We start from the raw sequence: 19,699 nt of genomic DNA, 5'->3' as shown, positions 1-19,699 counted from the left end.
TAAACTTCCCGTGGTACAGCTTGAGGCCCTTTCGTCTTGTCATCTTACTTGTTACATGACAGAGGAGACTGACCCCTACTTCCCTGCAGCTTTCTTTCAAGTACTTGTAGACAAAGTTCCCTCCCAGCCTCCTTTTCTCCAATGCAAACAACCCCAACTCCCTGAGCTGCTTCTCACAGGACTTGTGCTCCAAATCCTTCACTCTCTCTGTTTCCTCTCCTGGATATGCTCCAGGACCTTCTGGCCACTCTGCTCCCGGCCTGCAGTGCCACGCAGGGTTGTTGTGACCCAAGTGCAGGACCTGGAACTTGTTGGATTTCATACAAGTGGCCTTGGTCCATCAATCCAGCCTGCCCACATCTCTCTGCAGAGCTTTTATACCCTTCAACACAAGAACCTCCCACAGCCAAATTGGTGCCATAGGTAAGCTGACTGAGAGTGCACTCAGTCCAATCATGCAGATCATTGATAAAGCATATTGAACAGAACTGACTCCAGTACTGAGCTTAGGGAAAACCAGTACTGACTGTCTGTCAATTGGATAGTAATGATTTAAAGATTTCTTGCTCAAAGGCAGTATTAGAATGCCATTATTTGTGCTTGAGCTTTGTACTTGGTGAAAGTTTCTTACAACCAAGTAAAAACTTATGAAAGGAAACTTGATTTTTCTTGAGCTTTTGGCATAAAGTGGAGAGTCAAAAGTTTGCAAGTTCTTCCTGCTCACATTTAAGTTCCAACAACTTAACATTAAGCCCTATTTCTGAATCATTTTAAAACATGCTCCCTCAATGGCATGAGGATACGATGGTCCACCGCACAGGTCCAGAGTAACACAGTCAAGCCTCTCTCACTAATCTTTTATCCCTGCAATTGTTGCAATGGACTCAAAAGTCTTGTGTAGTGTATGAATGTCAGGGCATATCAACAGGCTTCTGGGGCCTGTTGTAACACAGTTTCAGTACTTAACTAAGGTACAATGAATATCTTATTTGGATGAACTCTAATGACATTTTGATTGTGCTTTGGTGGAGCCACATTGCCATTCACCAAATGTCTCATGCACACAGTACATATAGTTGTATTTTAAGAAGTAATATACTGCTAGTTCCTGATACAAATCCTTTCAGGTGTGCCCAGACTAAGGTGACCTAAATTCAGATATTTTGAACATATCATTATAGACAGTGACCATATCATCATTAAAGAAATAAAGAATAAGCATTTGAACATAATGGGGTCTCTATTTCTCTATAATAACTTTCATTACCATGAAAGTCTAACTTTCTTTTGCTGCAAGAGACAGTTATTCATTTGTAACATTTGGTTCTCTCCTGTTTTATTGTTTAACTAAAAAAAAAAAAAAAAAAAAAAACAACTCTAGGCCAAAGTTGTCCTGCTGTGTTTCCATAGAGCTGTAACATGACATTGAAATTCATGCTTAAAATCTCACAAAGAGGCTGAAAAGGAAGATAGTACCATCAATTCCTAAGTACAAGTTAAAAACTTCAATGAAAATCGATACTGACTATCCTATAGTAGACTTCCAGCAGTAATATTCTACAGGGAAGTCCCCTTTTTGGCAACATTGAAGTTGAATAATATATATTTAAAGTGGTCATAGCAATAAATTACATTTAACTGAGATTCAGGAGTAAAAAACAGATGCTAAGATTATTTGGCAAAATAGATCTGATTTATTGTTGTTACTCTAGTTTCATATTGCTTTTCTCCTTCCTGAGGATGAATGGAAATAGTTTTTAAATAATATCCCAGTAATCTTGTTAAACTGCCTTATAAATGAGGAGCTATTAAATTTCTAGTGCTGTCCCAGATTCAGGGGAAACAGATCACCAAAAACACAAACAGAGGTAATTTGCATTTGACTTTCAAACAAAATTGACAGGTGAAATCTATATAGAGGGTGCTTTAAGGCTCTAATTGTCCCTGAATAGACGTCTAGATGATTTAGGCCTTAACATTTACAATTAATTTGAGCCACAGGTTTCTGACTGGTGTTAAATTAGACCCTGGCTAATTTCACACTAGTCAAAAATCTGGTGTGAAATTAACCAGGGTCTAATTTAACATAAGATCTTGCACTGCAGGAGCAATTCTTATGCTTCAGTGTATCTTGAAAGCGTTACACTCTCAATCCTATTACAATTTCTTTTTTCATAAGGTCATCTTTTATGAAAAAGCACAGGACCTTGGAGCTCAAGTACATTCCACTTCTATTTAACTAATCATTTTAATAATGCTCCTTAGTGTAGCAAGCAACAGCAATATAATCAGAAAGAAGAATGTATTCTCCACTTTAAAGAAGGCACATACAGAGGATAATTACAGTTCATGGTGTAAGAACCCCAGCGTTCCTTACATTTCTTACTCACTTGTTTCTGTGGCTGTAACAGTTATGTTGTGCCAAGAAGCTCTCTCTCGGTCCAGAGGTTCAGTGGCAATGATTGCTCCATTGTGTTCATTGATGCTGAACAGTCTCTTTAAACGACTGCTGTGGACAATGGAGTACCTGCACCGAAAAAAGGAAAGACATTCTGTAGTACTGAAAAGTTCCATCAGAGGCAAGGATATAGAAAGCTTTTGTCAGCTGAGGAAATAGAGCTGTGCATATATGCATATAAATGTGTGCTGCAACAACTCAGAAATCATGAAAAATGTACATGTATAAACATTTAAAATTCACTGCTGCCAAGATCAAAGCTCTTCTTTTTATAAAACTAAATACATCTCAGATCTATATTAATATGAACTGAATCTGAAATGCATTATTCATTCTTACTTCTAAGTCAGTCTCCCAGCAGGTGAATGACTTCATTGAAAAGAAACAGCAAAATTGCCACTTGTGAAATGAATAACACCAACATCTAAGTGAAAGTATAATAGCAAATCTATTTTATCATTGCTGACATGCTCTGATGCCAAGGGAAGGGGCACTATAAAGACACACAACTGTCTGTAATGAGGTGACACTAAGGCAGAGTACAAAATCCTTCTGCAGGAGTTTGCAGGAAAGACTCTGTGCTCCTGAGTCTTTGCCAAAAAGGGTCTGGATGCTGTGGATATGTGGATGTGTATATGTGCACATACATAAACACACACCACTCAAGCTGTTAAAGTCTAACAGCTTGTCGCAGGACAAAGATGAACTGAAATAACAACCAAAGATATTGCAATTGAAATAGCAACCAGAGATAATGCAAAATATATTTACTGTTGTTTTTAATGGTCTACAAAGCAAAAGACCATATGATGCAGTTGCTAAATAAAGTCTATTTCATGGAACTAAAACCTGTTTGAATAATTGAAAGATTCTTTCCACTCCAATTTGGAATGTCCACATGCAACTTTTCTTTTTTATTGTACCTTTAATTCTGCTTGACAAAGCCTTTCTGTAAATGACTCTCTAGGTTGTTATTTATAGCTACATTGTGTCTCTTTTAAAAATCAGTAAGAAGATAAATTGAAGAACCAGCACAATACTGTAAGTGAAAGCTCTTACAATTTGAACAAAACTTTGGATACTTATAAACTTTTGTTTGAGGTATTTATAATTTTTCTGACATAGTTATTTTGTTTGGGCATTTTTTGGTAATCTGACTCTTGAAAAAAAAATTTTCAGAAAAACTTTATTAGGTATTTTTTATTTTTTATTACTAACATAGTGAGGTTTTGTTGCACATCTTTTTAACTTGTTTGTTTGAAACGTGGAGTCCACAAACCAACAGAAGTTGTTTTCTAAATTATAAGTACTGCTGTCATTTATGATAGGAATGGTTTCAAAATTAGATTCATTTTCATGGCACTTAGCTCAAAACTATATCTTTTTATCAGAAATTATGTACTCTATTCAAAACTCATTGATGCACTACCTGTATCACTGTTTTGGAAATATGTGGACATATTCAGTTTGAAGCCAGTTCCTCCAGAACATTTCTGACTAAGAAGTTATAGATATGTGTTAATGTTTAATTGTTCCACAGAAGATATAGAAGTCAGCTAACCAAACCACCAAATGAGCCCTTTTAGAGGAAGGGAAAAAAAAAAAAAACTATGTACTTTTTTTTTTTAATTTAAACTATTATTAGTCTAATAAATAACAGTAAATTAATGGAAAATCATAACAAATCACCACCTACAGCTCTGAAGCTGTAGCATAATATATATATATATTTCTCATATTAGAAATCTACACACCATAAATTATTTTGTGTCTCAACCATTTGTCACTGTATCCTGCTTTTTCTAAATTGCATAGTACATAGTGATGTCAGGCAATTCAAGAAGCTATTTTAATTATAAATCCCAGGGTAAAGATAATTACCTGGTTTCTCCTTTAACAGACAGCAAAATTATTTATCATGGATAGTATAAAAAGAAGAATCTGCTGTTGTTGGGTTGAGTGGCTAGGTGTCAGTTGGCTTGTGGTGAGAAATTGTTTTGGGTCTTTTTGCATCACTTTTTTTTTTCTTGGGTATTTGTTTTAGATATGGGATTTTCCCATCTCTTATTTTGTTTGATACTATTATTGTTATTGTTATCGTTATCGTTATCCTTATCGTTATCCTTATCCTTATCCTTATCCTTATCCTTATCCTTATCCTTATCAATAAAATAATAATTAACAACTGTCTTTATTTGAATTTATTTTATTTATGAGTTCTCACAACTTTACGCATTCTCTTTTTCATCCCAGTGGCTGTGGAAGTGAGCAAGTGCCTTTATGGTCCTTACCTGCTGATGTGGGTTAAACCATGACAATAGCAATAACCTTGGCTATCACAATAAAAGCATGATTAACTGTAATTGAGAGCTATGGTAAGGAACAGAAATATCCTTTGGAAATACCAACTACATTTACCTGACATCACTATGTACTATGCAATTTAGACAAAGCAGGATACAGTGACAAATTGTTCACATTTTAAGACAGGTACCTGACTGGACTCTCATCATCATCTGGATCTCTGGCAGTTACAGCCCCAACCAGTGCGCCCCTCATAGCTCCTTCATCAATCTCCATCACATAGTTGTCCAAGGTAAAAACTGGAGGTTCGTCAGCATCTTCCACATTGATTTTGACAATGGTTGTGTCTTCAAATGGTCCTTCTTTCAAAAAACGCTCATCAATGTATCTATTTACAGCTTTTACTTGAATACTGTATCTCCGTTTGCTCTCATAATCCACTCTCTGTTAAGAAAGAAAGTGAGATTTGGAATATGTCTTTCTTAATATTTAAATTAAATATAGTTCAATAAATGGGGTGACATTAAAGACAAAGTAGCATTATACTTGTTTTAAGATTGTTTATAAAAAGGGTTACTACTAGAAATTAATTCTAAGGTTTCCTTTTTATGTTAAAAACATTTTCAAATTCAAATGTGCTTGTTTGCTTTCACATTTCACACTGGCTTTAATGCTGCAGTCAAGCAACACTGTAAAAAACAATTCCCATAGAATATCATCCCTAATGACACATAGTTTCATTAAAATTTTACATGGTCTTTATCTTTTGAATTAAACAAACAAACACATAAATAAATAAATAAAAAGTCTACTAAGTAAATAGCTTCCCAAACTAAAGAAAAACCCCACAAAACAAACAAAAAAGATGTTCACACTTAAAGCATTCAATTCTTCAGAGGCCTACATTTCACTAGGTTATTGAACTCTATCTTCATTTCAGTGATCCCTGAGATGACTGAGAAATCATTCTGAGTGGTTCCAAAATAAATTATGCAGTATCAAAGAATATTAATTTTCTTAATTCATAAACTGGTCCTTTTTTATTGTACTTAATAGCTTTTTAAAACCGTGTCCCAACAAAAAATCCACTATCTAATATATTAGTAAATTCTTGTTTAAGTTAACAGGAGGCGTTGGAAGTGAGGTGAGATTGCTTGCAATTTATTAATAAATATTTTACAGGCAATGCACAGAAGAGATAGAACATTTTCTCACAACGGGATACAGTCTGTGGCACAGTTAGGGATAACATTAAGATATTCTTGCTGCCACTATTATATTCAGCAGTAATAGGAGTGAGTCAAAAATGTCAACAGAAAGAAAAGCATTTTTTCTTTTTTATCCCTTGTAATACTCCAATCAAATCACAAAGCCTAAACAAAAAAGATTAAGAGAATCCAAAGCAGTAGATCTTCCCTGCACATCCAGCTTTCTTGAGGATTTTCCTTCAATTATTAGAGATTTTTTCAAAAGTTTCTGAGATCTTACCTTTTTTAGTAAGATAATTCCTTCTTGAGTCTCTTCGTTAGTAATGATGTTAAAAACATCTGGGCTATCTGCTTCAATGAAATAGTCCATGGCTGCGTTGTCCCCAGTGTCTCTGTCTTCTGCAAAGACTTTGCCTACGGTGGTGCCCACGGGAGCCTCTTCGGAGACACTCATGTAGTAGAGTCCTAAAGAAACAAAAGCTGGCAAAGTTTAGTGATCTGCCATGGTTAATAGTGCTGTAGCTTGAGGTTCTCAGAGAGCTGGGAAAAGTCCCAGCTTCCACCGGAGCAATTGATGTGATCTGGCATTGTATAGATCTTGGGTGGAGGGCAGGACAATCTTTTCCCTTGGGAACCCTTCGCTCTCCAGCCTACTCCATCAGTGTACAGAGCTAAGGACTAAAACAAAACAGCTCATGGTTTTAAACTGAACGAGGGAAGGTTTAGATTAGATATAAGAAAAGTGGTTTTTACTCTGAGGGTGTTGAAATACCAACACATGTTGCCTAGAGACAAGGTGAATGTTCCATTCCTGAAAAATTCTAGGTCACTTTGAATGCAGCTCTGAGCATCCCTGTCCAAGGAAGGTTGGACTAGATGACATTTAAAGATCCATTCCAACACAAATTATTCTATGGTTCTATGACTAAACAGGGTGAAAAAACAACCAAGGACAGCACTTCCCAACAGTGCAGTTTTTTCCTGATAGCCCAATGAGCAGCTCCCACATCTGCTACAAACTACCTGGACAGAGAGGTTCACATCATTTGCCAAAAACTCTCTAGCATGAGTCAGAAACAAATGAAAAGAGGAAAAGAAGGGGAGTGAAAATGATGCTAAATATCCTGTTTTCCAGATTTTAGGCTGAGGTTGTGCAAATTATAGGGAAAGCAGTTTAACGATTTGTCTCCAGAGTCTCTTAGTAAGAGAAACCAGCAGATCTGAGATTTTTGAAATGATGGATTTTATTTTCCTCTTGGTTTTTGAGCTTTTGTGAGGACTTTGGGGATTTTTTCCACTATGTTATTTTTTTTACAGCTGTATGCTAATTTTAAAGCACAGCCCCGTTCTAAAAAGACCAACCTGCAAACCTAACAGAGATACAGTGGATCTAAATTTCCTCAAGACTTCCATTACTGTAATTAGTCTCTACTCACGTTGCTGAAATTCAGGTGGATTGTCATTGACGTCAGAGAGATTGATGGTAACAGTGGCTGTTGCAGAAAATGCTCCTGGTTGCCCAACCATATCTTTGGCTTGAATGATGACCAAATACTGATCTTTTGTTTCTCTATCCATTCCGGAAGCCATTCTAATGACCCCTAAAAGTAAAAAGAATAATACAATGGCATATGTCTCATTTTTTTCTCAATATCTGACATGGGTTTATAGTATAATATACATATAACATGTATCACTGCAGCCAGTTATGAATTTTCATTCTAAACTGTGCATAGAACAACTGTTCTTATACTGGGTATTAGTAGTCCTCATGGTAGCAAGTACACTGTATGTCAAACCCATTCTGTATATTTAGAGTTCTGGGGAGCAGAATACTCCATATATTTCCTCTAACATATAAAAACCTCTCTATTACTCAGAAATTAGGCTATTGGAGGGATGTCACATATCTGTAGTTTCTCAACATACAGATAGACATATCACATGATGTGCCATAGAGGTGTTGATTCAGAAGTGTTCCTAGAATAATGTATAAAGTATGATATTCAGTGTCTAACTCTAACAAGATAATTTTTTTAAAAATTTTTAAATAAAATTTGGATTTGCTAGAGAGAAAGAATTTCATCTTCCTGTGGGAAAGAAAAGTTGATTTTTTTCAGCTCTAGGAACTATGCAGAGATGAAAGAGTGTAGAGTGATGTCAGTTGATCTTTGTTAAAATCAAGATAGACAATTTTGCTTGCATCCATTTTATGAGTTTATGAGGGCACAAATTCACTTGTAGTACCTGTCTTCGGCTCCACTGAGAAATAAGGCTGTCCCTCAACAAGACTGTAAAGCAGACGAGCACCATTCCCATAAGAAGGATCATCAGCATCTGTAGCTGTTACCTGTGTAACCGAAATACCTCAAGGAAAAATAAAGTAGATTATGTTTGTTTTCTTCTTGTATAAATTGTCTCATAGTTACAAAATATGAATTCTTTAAAAACCTTTTAACATACCAGTTATACTAATAAACAGTCCTAAAAACTTACAGGAGCAAATGGCATCTATTAAATTTACTGTTAAAAAGGGAAAATATTTCCTCAGCAGCTGTTCTTGTTGCATTCAAAATTTCAATTAAAACAAAAATAAACCATATATGTTTTTTCAGCACTACATTTATATTGCTTAAAATGCTACATATATCATGCCTATTTTGTAGTATGTCCGTGGAGTAAAGCAAATTGTTTCTCCTCCTCTCCTTCAAAGTATTCTACAGAATTTTCCCATAGGAATAAGAAAACACAGTCACTTTATCAACAGTAGGCCCGCTGGTGATAAAAAAATTAATTGTTAACAAGCAAAGCAACCAAGAAGTATAACAAGGCTCTGAACAAATTTTTTATTCTTGAGTCTTTAATGAGCTTGTCCCAGCTCAAAACTTGTGGCAGAAATCCCAGTGCAAAAACACAGTGGAATCAAACTGCAAAGCTTGGTTTCTTCTTTGATGGGAAGCTGTTCATATCCTAGATAGAAGATTGACAGTAATCTCATGGCACCTTGTCTAATGACTGTCCTTTAAAAAAAATATCCACAGTAACATAATTTTTTAAGGTAATCATTATTTTTATCTTTTTTTCCTCTCTTAGATTCTGCATTAGAAAACAAATATCACTTCTTGTGAGGAACAGCAGGAAATCAAGCTACTTCCTAAAAATTTCTGGGATACATTCACACAGTTGCACCTGCTTATCAATACAGCAGTATAGTTAGGCTGGAGGGGAAAAGAAGAAGAAAAGGTGGAGTGCAAGGAGTTAGACCAGAAACATCATTTTTTAATGACAAAAGCAAATGTGATATTTGTCCCAAATAAAACAAATATATTCATTGCTGGGTTTTCTAGCAGTTAAATAGTTTTATTTTTAAATAGAAATGAGCAACAGCTTTCTTATATAAGGATAGGCTAAAATAAATAATTGACTTCTTTAAAAAAAATGTTTTTTCATTTTTCTCTCAATTTGTTGAGCAGCATTTGAAGTGATTCCATAATGCATCTTTTCTTCTCTCAGGCAGAGAGTGAACTAAGCTGTTATTAATTCACACTAAATTTTGGACCTATATGTCCTTCATAACTTATCTACAATATCAAATATCTGACATGTGGGTTTAGATGCATAAATATAGATTATTTAGATGTGTGTATAGATGTATAAATATATAGAGAGATCGTATTACTTCGGAGAAATTTTAAAGTTAAAATTACAAATTCATATTTAATCAGAGCACACAAATGCCTCAGAAAACACAGAATTCTTTACTAAGTCAAAAGAGCAAATGGAACCTTCAGCTACATAATTATTAACTTCATGTCAGCTGTGATCTATGAAAATTGGTCTCAGTTGCAGAAAATTCATCCTCTAAGAACATTTAGCATGACTAGAACACAGTTGCTTTAAAAAAATAAATTGCTAATTAGGAAAGGATCAGTCACTATCGATGATCCAACAGGTTTAGTATGTCAATGTCATTTTCTACTGAACAAACTCAAGTGTCCACAATTATGTTTAGGAATGCACCTATTTATAGCAAAATATTTAGTAAATCAGTAATAAAATACAACATATGTAGAACTTCAAGTCATCATCACGGCCTTTGTACATTTAAAGGTAAATGTATTTCTGCACAGTTTCTAAGCAGTATAAAGAAATATTGATTCTAAATCAGCTTTTCCTTCTTCTCTGGAACGCAAACACTTTTCTTCTTGTCTGTTAACTCTTCTAGAGTATTTCAGAATACAGTAGTAAGGACTTTGTTCAGCTGGAGCCAGTGAGATGCACCTGGTGGATGTAATCAATGGAAACGTGAATAGTCAAAAGGAATCTAGTAAAGAGGGAGCTGACCTGGAAGGAAGAAAAAACAGATATCTTGCACTCCAAGGAAGAAGATAATTTATTTCTAAATTTGAGTGACAGGAGACCATGTGGAGAGCAGGCTATCATTTCTCACATTTTTTTAGAACAAAGATTGTGTGATAACTACATGAAGCTCTACATTAAGTATGGACTATGTAGCAAGAAGAAGAAAAATGTTACCCTGGCTTTAGAGTACATCCTCAGTTTTTAATTTTCAACTTTCATGAAACTTGTATTTCTTTATACATTTAACCATCAGAAAAAAAAAATCCATCAAAACTAACTAAACTAAAACAGAAACAGAATCCCAACAAGAACAAAAAACAAAACAGAACCCAGAAAAAAACCCGCAAACCTCAACTCAAACCATTTGCAGAATAGTATCATATTAACCTAATATTTGTATTTGGGTGCAAGAAATTGAAATGTTAATATTCCATACTCAAAAACTCCCAAGAGCCATTATTTGTAACTACATGATTGTGAGAAGAATAATTGAACAGATACAAATAATTTATTTTAAAAAAATCAATTAACATATTTCACATTGCACACACCCCCTAAAGTTAAGAAACCACAAAGCCCTAGTCCTGACATTAAAAACATCACATGATATAGCTTAAAATTGAACTTTTTTATTAGCTTTATTTAAGGCAAAGTGCTACTTTGTATCTCTGCAGCCTTGATTTTACCCTTCTTGGGCGAATTATGGTAGAGTGCCATTTATACCCTGCAGCCCATTAGGTATACTGTGGGGCCCTCATATGGCAAATAGCTCTCCATTTTTCTAAATAATGCTTGAGATCTATAAAGACATTAAACACTGATAGATTATTGCATGTGACTCTCAACCACTCCATCAGATATACTGCATTTGTACAAGTTTAACAGTTATAAGGAAGACAGTGTAAAATCGTAGCAAATGCCTGAGGGTAAAACAGAGTCCTGTGTTCTCAGAAGAGAGTCCATTTGCTGACACACTGTTCATTTACTGTGACACTTGCATATAAAAGCCTAATAAAATTTACTACTGAAGATAAAAGAGAGCTAATAAAGAATTAAAATGTATTCTAATTTTTTGGCACATTTGTGTATATATCGGTACTTGTAACTAATTTCAGGCACAGTTATTTGTGTCTATTTTCTGGTTGTGTTGTGGTTGTCTGAGGCAAGTGACCAGCTCTGAATTATTATCTACTCGCTTTCTTAGTTCCAGAAAAAATGTGCAGCAACAGTGACTTGCTTTTCCAAGTCTTGACCATGCTTCCTAAGAATGTTTTCTGTGAGGAAATTATCAGGAGACCAAGCATCAGTGAACTGAACCGAAGCTAGAGAGCACTGAAACAGAGCAAAGAGCAAGCCTCTCTATTGCACTGCGTCATTTAAATTAACTCTGTTCTTCACCCCTTATTATGCAAGAGTATGTTTTAGTTCGCTGGGAGAAAACCACTAATGTAATCAACCACTATGCTACCGATACTGCAAACTTCAGTGGGTTGTCCTTCCTCTCTGCTACGAGTTTATAAATTTCCTTGAAAGATTGAAACAGGTTCCACCTCAGTAGTGCCGTCCCTGCCTTTTGAGAAGCTGGGTAAGTGAGGCCCCAGAAATACTCACGGTGTGTGGTTCAGGTGTTTCATGTTTTGGAGCTGGCCACTGTCAAGTATACACTCCACTTGCATTTTATACTCCAGACATACACATTAGTATTCCAGTAGTGTCTCCATGGAAGAAGGAGATGAAAGAATGATCTTCTTTCATTGGAATGGCTATGGTATTAGTGCTAGAGAGGTCAAGTGTAGAAGCAGTAATGCAGAAAATATTTCAAGATCCTGGATGACCTGGATTCATCTATCATACACTGGACGATCGTAAATCACTGAGTTTACTATTTCAGCAAGTCCATGTCTGAGAGAGAAGGCAAATAGGGTTCTTACCTTATTTTTTACCCATTCTGACATGGGTAAAAAATGGCACATGGCTTTAATTCGGATTTTTAATTTATTTTTCATTTCATATGTTTCTATATTTCACTGGAATATTTTTTTAACTATATAATATTACAGGACTATCACAAAATAAATTACATTTTCTGCAGCTTAATTAATTTTATGGTGAAGTGATACCATGTTTCAGGAATGTATATACAATAGATGACACAGGAGAGTGGACAAAGACAGCTGAGCCTTTCATTTTTAGTGGATCTCTTTATAGCAAACTCAAGGCAGTAAAGAGTGAAACTCCTCAATTCTCAACTGCTTGTTGATGGTTTCAGGTAAGAAACAGAAGTATATGGGAAAAGATTACTACTGTTGTTTTTGGTCTTATGTACCATCCTACTTGACTTTCTTTTTTTTTTTTTTTACTTTTTTCTCATATAGCTATCATAAAGGCAGAAAGATAAAATGGAAGAAGTTCAGTTGTTCTTACATTTATGTGAGTGTTTAAGAGTCTTTAAGAGTATAAATGAAGACATACTAGATAATCAGCCATTCAAAAATTATTTTTATAACAGATTAAGGAGCCTATAAACAATGTTTTACCACAGAGGGAAAAAAAAAAAAGAAAAAAAAAAGAAAAAAAAAAGAAAAAAAAAAAAAGAAAGGATTTATCAAAGTCCTACATTTTTTAAATTTTAGGTAATTCTTGACAATGAATTGTACTCATTTTTGCTATAAGAACATAAAAAATAAAAATGTAAAGGTCTTTGACAAATTGCCTATCTTGTCTCCAAACTTGAGCAAATGAACAAGATGCAAAAGCTGGAAGAACCCTCTGAACTAGCAACTGATTATTTTAGAAAAAGTTATTTGAGCAAGAGGTCAGGTGCAGAATTAAGTCTGTCTGCACAGAAGAAAGTGACAGTGATTTCCCTAGTGGAAAGTGGTATAAGCAGGTAGCAAGTGTCACTAGCAAGTAAATTGATCAAATTCATGTCTTTTGCATCTACTGCTGGTGGTGATGATAAGCTGCTGCATCCTGGCAGAAATTAGGGTACTATCCTCACCTTCAATTAAATAGCAGGCATGAATATCCTTTTCTTTAATCTGCTATCCTGGCTGGTAGAAGAAGATAAAGTTTATGGCTTGCTGTCAAATATTCACTGATTCTGCTCAAAAAGTTGAGCAGATAATGCTTAATAGCATCACTGATGCTATTACATTAATGACCTCATTGATTCATACTTAAAGCATACTTACATTGATTCGTATTTAAAGCACCACAATATTTGAATTTCTTTTCAATATCAGTTGCAATAAAACAAAAGAAGTAGGTGTATAAATTTGAAAGATTACTGGAATCTTTCCTGTAAGATCTGAAGTTTCCCTTTGATTTTGAAGATAGCTATTTGGAGATATTACCTATAACATTTCTGTTTATGTCAGCTGTATTAACACTGGGGTTTTCGAAGGCTTACATGTCCATGTATTATGAATGCAGATGTGTATGTAAACATGTATATACATATACCTGTATTTGCCAGATGTTGACTTTGCTTTGCATTTGTTGTATTAAGTTTCCAGATACATGACAGATCCTAATACAGGTCTCTCTGATCATGTGAAAGTGAGAAAGAAGAAGTACACGGATTAAGTTTTTCCTATTGACAAGAAAATTACAATTCGTGTACTTAAGAAATCAGAAGGCAGAATGCATTCACTGCACATATATAATCCAAACAAGGAGAAGCTGACTGAAAGGAAAGAGGCTTGGCAGTGTAAATAAGTAGGCCACATGCAGACAGTGAAAGTGGCTATCACTTCTTCCCAGCTGGCTGCAATACTCTACCTATTTCTACTGAGAATATTATATTTTTAAACAAGTGCAAATTTCAAGGCTGAATCACTGACAAGAAAGACCAATGTCTATAGTCAATCCAAGCATGTATCTAGAATCTGTAAAAGCACTTGGATAGATGTAGGTACCTAAATATTTAAAATCAAGAATGTTAAGTAGAGGTATTTGCATCCTCAAGTTAAGAATATACCTTTGCAAATTTCCAAACCTATAAAACAGTTTCCTTCCTTCTTACTGAGATGCAGTCTGTTAAAGATGCTATTAAAATTTTACTTCAACATAGCTGTTTAGAAAAAAATCAGGAAATAAAGAGTTTGATTCACAGTATATCATACCTTCAGGCGACATCTCTGGAACAGTGGCCACATAAGGTCCATCCAGGAACTGAGGTTCATTGTCATTGATATCTCGAACCTTGATGATAAATTCTGAATCAGGTTCAACACGAAGCTGGGTGCTCCTGTTAATTGCTTTTGCTGTTAAAATGTAGAAAGGTTTCTTTTCTCGATCCAACTTTTGTTTTACATAAATTTTGCCAGTATATTTGTCAATGTCAAAAAAGCTTCCAGCTCCCTCCCCGGCCAAAATGTATTCTAAGTTGCCATCCTCTTTGTCTAAATCTGATTTCACCTGAAAGCAAAAGGGAGAAAAATAAGTCACAGTTTAGGAAGAATGAAGTTTTGAAATATTCTTTTTATGTTTTGTTTTGATTCTACAGTGAACTCTGTTACTAACGAGCCTTCTTGGACATTATTGTTTGAAAGGAGGTACTGTCACATTCTCAGCCAATCATTTTAATTTAATTTTTTAAAAATTTATTTAAAAGTATTGATATAGCAGACTATTAAATGTGTAATATACCTGAAAAGAGATTCTTCAGCTACTTTGAAGTGAAGGGAATGAATTTAAGTACCTACTTTAGTTCATTTTTTCAGGTCCCCCTACGATTCTGCTGAAAAGACTGCAAAGGTCATTAAACATTATCTAATTTTTATTATTTCAGACGATACATGTACTTTTTAAGGTGTTTATTTTTTTTGTTAACTCAACAATGCTAAGTGTGAATGTATGCAACAGTGATGTTCTGTTTCTGTTGAAATATTAGAAGGGAAAAGACATTCTGTGGTGAAAGTCTGTATTGTTTATTCCAAAACAAATTCATAGATATTTTTCATTTCTATCCAAGATGATCTACATCCTCTGTTGTATTGCTAAGATGAACTTTATGGTGATGATTCCTTTGATGAAGCTGAGCTTCATCAAAGAGGACTGAGGAGAAAATTTTAGTCCAGCTGCATTTGTTCATGACAACCAAATAGTTCTGTTAATATTAGTGATATATAATGGTGCAATATTTTAAGAGCAATAACCTGATCTCCTGACATAGCAAGCATCCACAGTTGAATTTTATGGGAACAAAAATTTCCATTATATCATTAATTATCTATTTTTTTCTCCACTTGTTTTGGTTTTAGAACAAAAAATATCAAACTCTCTAAGAGCTGGATACTAATTGAAAAATCCAAGGTAAAAAAAAAAAAAATATTCAACTTACTTCTCTTTATGAAGAAACATGATTAAAATGCAAATAATATGCCTAACTGTTGACTTTAATATCTCACTGTTTTGCTTATGTTTATTGAACCTAAAGGTCACTGTAAGTTGTGAAGCCATAGAATGGGAAAGTAACAGTTCCCTGTCAGATATCCTCAAATATTTTATAATACCTTCTGAGGTTGCAAAAATAGTTTAACTTTTTTTTGGAAGAATGACTATGCCTTTTAAGATTTTCATAATGCATAATTGTCTGCACGCATCAGATGGATAATTGATTCAGAATGTGACTGGGACACTGCTCTGAGGTATGAGGAACAGTTTTGAGTTCCTATTCTGAGTTCTGTAAAAGTATTTAACACCTAAAATATTCAGAGTTAATTGTCCTTGCCAGTACAAAATAGAGAATTTTCAAGTCTTAGGGAGTTTAGAACCATTTTAAATATGAACAACTTAAATATTTTCAGCATAAGTAGTTGTATGCTAAACATGGACCGTGTTACCCCCTTAAGTGGTCTGGTCAAACTCCTTTTAACACCATCCAAATCTGGCATTTCACTGAGGGGCAACACAGATTCTTTGTTACCCATAAATCTTTGTTTCCTTTTCACAAAAGCCAGGACATGGGAGAAGTGATATATATCTAAATCTTTAAACTAGCATGGGGCTCAGATGTGACCACAGAGTGTATCAAAGCCTCAGGGTCTGGGAGCATGCCTTTGGCTGGCTGCTAAGCCATAGCCTGTGTTTAGTAATTTCACTCAGAATCATTTGTCCACAAAAGCTTTCATGACCTTGAACATGTGAAATGAGAGGTCCCTTACAGATGACATTTACTGAGAAAGAATAGCAAAGGTTCTAGGTTAACTTGCTTTTTTTAGGCTGGGAACAAAATAAATGGTCTTACCATTGTAAATGAAAATTGAGAACAAATATTTTTGTACTCATCCTTGTGTATCTGCCATTGCAGTGCTGATGGACACATTTAATTTTTCTTAATCTTGATAATGGAAATGGAGTCATGAGTCTGTGTTATATAAAATTTGAAAATTTTTTTCTGACTGAAAAAAGATTTTGATATGGAATAGTGATTTAAAAACAGAGACTGTCTACCTTTGAATTTTCGTTGATGCAGTTTTCTTCAGAGCCTTAATTACTAAAAATTCATGTGTTGATCAGAGACTACCACTTCATTTGCTCAAAGCAGCGCATATTCTACTCAATAAAAAGACACAAGTAAATATGTCTTATTAGACAATGGTTTCACTGCAATATATTAACATTAATCTTCAATAAAATCCCCAGTTAACCTGTGAGAAATAAAAAGGTGAGATCATGAAAATACATGACATTTATGTTGATTGTTTTTTCAGGAAGTACTTTTACAAAGTATTGAAAAAGCAATAATAATTGTTTAAAAAATAGAAAGTATGTCTTCACATTTTCTTTCAGAAGTGAGACATCACACTTCCATAGTAACTACTTTGAAAGGGCTGTGAAAAAGTAATTAATGAATTTTGAGCACTTCACCCTTTGGGCCCAATTAAATTTTAGTGCTAGTTAATTAGCAGTTAAACTTATTTTAGCTCATTCATTTAAAAAGGGCCTTAAAGAAAAGAAAGGCAGATCTTAAGATTAAAATTGCTTCTAGCATACAAAAATAAATAATAATAATAATAAATAAAATAATGATAAGCAGAGAGAGAAGGGGGCAGATAAACCCTCATTAAGACAATTATCTTAAAGCACATTTTTAAAGGAGGGTGAAAAATAATTGCTCGTTGTACTAAACCTATGTTAATCTAATGAACCATGCAGATTCCCGTAGTTTCTCAGTGGTAAAAGGATTTAGTATTAATCAGCTTCATTAAAAATTAATGAGGGGTAAATCAGCTGCTACTTAGTGTAATAGAAAATCAAACTAAATACTGTTTGTAAACTACACTACACTCAGTATGGCTGCTTTGATGCAGCGCCAAAAATAGCACAAGCAAATTGCCAGATGTTGATAAATGAGTCTTAACTTCCACTCAGAAGGAAGAAAGGAACTTTTCAGCTTTATACCTTCATCTGCTGCACATGGAGCTAGTTTTATTAACAGCATGCATGTGAAGTTTCCTTGACAGCAGTCCTCAGTGAAGGAAGGCGCTTGTTGCTGCTGTGGCCTAAAGCTCTCGGACTTCTCTGACCTTGAGAAAGGTCACAGGAAAGGAGAAATGTGGTACTGCGTTATTACAGATTCCTGAACTCCTCTTTCTACTTTTCTTGCTATTTCCATGCCACTGGAGATATTTGCCTTTCCAAGACAGGGTAGAAGCTGCTACTCAGCATGCTAAATGGAACCTTGCACTGTCCTTGAATCATTACTTATCATACCTGTCCAATATACACAGGTTCTGGCGAAATCTGTTCCTCAGTTACAAAAAGAGGTTCCCACAGCCAGCCACGTTTCACTCTTCGAACTGGTGTGAAAGACTGAGCTGTGTTTTGAGCGCTGGAGTTCCGTGTGCTGGGAGAGCAAGGCCAAAGTTGAACCAGCATCACCATGAGGCGTAGCAATACCAAGGAATTCATGCTGAACCGTTCTTTCAATCAGTCTTAATCTGTGGAAGAGGGGAAAAAAAAAGTCTTTGACAAAGCATCACTTTTGTCTTTCTACTTCTATATACTGATTCTGTGCTAATATAAGAGCTGATTTGCAGGGTTAAAACCTCCTCCTCTCCCCAAAAGTAAAAAGCTGAAATGAAGTCTGTTTCTTATTAAAATTTTAATAAGAGAGTTTTAAAAGACCTTTCAGAGTCTCTAACATGAAAGTCAAGTACTTAACTTTTCTTTATGAATATCCTACACAGGGACTTATTATGCAAAAAAAAAAAAAAGGAAAACAATCCTTCAATTAATTCATCTTTCAAATTAAGGTGGATAATTGTATTGTCTAGCCCAGGAATAATTTGATTGGAATAATTGTATGTTTCTGCTTAGATAGGACTCATTTTGAGCTGCAGTCATAAAACTGCCTGAAGGGTGAATATCTAGCCTCAGTAGCCCTGATGTCTGACAGCTGAAACAGAGTGATGCAGATTTTTTTTAACCTCTTCTTACCCACTTTCCCAGCTCAGCAAAATGCCTACAAAAATGTTAAACATGATAGGGTACCATGAAGAAGCAGCAAAAATTTACAACTTTCTCCTTCCCAGCCAAACAGCAACATGGACTAGGCAGATGTGTTAAATGGATTCTTTGCCTGTGCCTTTGGCATGGATGATGCACCAAAAGTTCCCAAAGCCCTGAGCTGGAGGACCATGACTGCAACAATGATCACCTCCCAGTCAATTCTGAAATTGTGCAGGAGCTGCTGCTCAAGCTGGATCCCTAAAAATTTATAGGGCCTTATGGGGTTGATCTGAGAATTCTCAAAAAGCTGCTGATGTCATTGCAAAACATCTCTCAATGCTTTTTGAATGATCTTGGGAATCCAGAGAGATCCCAGCTGACTGGAAGCTGGTGAATGTTGTCCCATTTTTCAAGAACAGCATGAATGAGAACCCCAGAACCAACAGGATTGTCAATTTCATTTTGGTGCCTCCTCAAGTTAAAGAGTATGATATTGAGGAGATATTGAAAAATACCTGGAGGACAACACAGTAATTGGTCACAACCAGCATGGCTTTATGAGAGGAAAGTACTTCTTATCAAATCTGGTTTCCTTTTATAACATGGTATCTCACCTAATTGATCTATGGAAGCCTGTTGATGTAATCTTTCTGGATTTCAATACTTTCTCTCACAGGATCCTACTAGACACATTTTCAGCACACAGCTGCATAAACACAGCATGGGTTGGTGTTGGCTGAGTAACTTGCTCACAGGTTGAGCACAACGTTACAGTGAATGGGGTGATGTCAAACTGGACACCTCTCACTAGCGGTATTTCACAGGCCTCCATGCTCAGCCCTGTATTCTTCAACATCTTAATGACTTTCATGCAGAACTGGAAGGAATATTCAGCAAGTAGGCAAAT

General features: G+C 35.2%; 1 protein-coding gene across 8 annotated transcripts in view; it reads right to left on the bottom strand.

Annotated features, from left to right (window-relative positions):
* Positions 1 to 19,699, bottom strand: part of CDH19 (cadherin 19) — a 114,607-nt gene that overhangs the window by 21,313 nt on the left and 73,595 nt on the right. For 7 of the 8 annotated variants that reach the window (XM_074548001.1, XM_074548012.1, XM_074547991.1 and 4 more), the window contains 7 exons: positions 18,055 to 18,281; positions 14,460 to 14,754; positions 8,218 to 8,337; positions 7,407 to 7,571; positions 6,251 to 6,435; positions 4,953 to 5,206; positions 2,391 to 2,527 (listed from right to left, as the gene is read on the bottom strand). In XM_074548001.1, the coding sequence (XP_074404102.1) occupies positions 2,391 to 2,527; positions 4,953 to 5,206; positions 6,251 to 6,435; positions 7,407 to 7,571; positions 8,218 to 8,337; positions 14,460 to 14,754; positions 18,055 to 18,252 (1,354 nt within the window). In that variant the 5' untranslated portion in view covers positions 18,253 to 18,281. Of the gene's footprint in view, positions 1 to 2,390; positions 2,528 to 4,952; positions 5,207 to 6,250; positions 6,436 to 7,406; positions 7,572 to 8,217; positions 8,338 to 14,459; positions 14,755 to 17,742; positions 18,025 to 18,054; positions 18,282 to 19,699 lie in introns of those variants that run through there. The other variant, XM_026797922.2, reaches the window with a different exon arrangement.

The sequence above is a fragment of the Zonotrichia albicollis genome, chromosome 1 (assembly GCF_047830755.1).
Source record: "Zonotrichia albicollis isolate bZonAlb1 chromosome 1, bZonAlb1.hap1, whole genome shotgun sequence".
Lineage (NCBI taxonomy): Eukaryota > Metazoa > Chordata > Aves > Passeriformes > Passerellidae > Zonotrichia > Zonotrichia albicollis.
The sequence above is the reverse complement of the archived record's forward strand: the minus strand, read 5'-3'. Positions and strand labels throughout refer to the sequence as shown.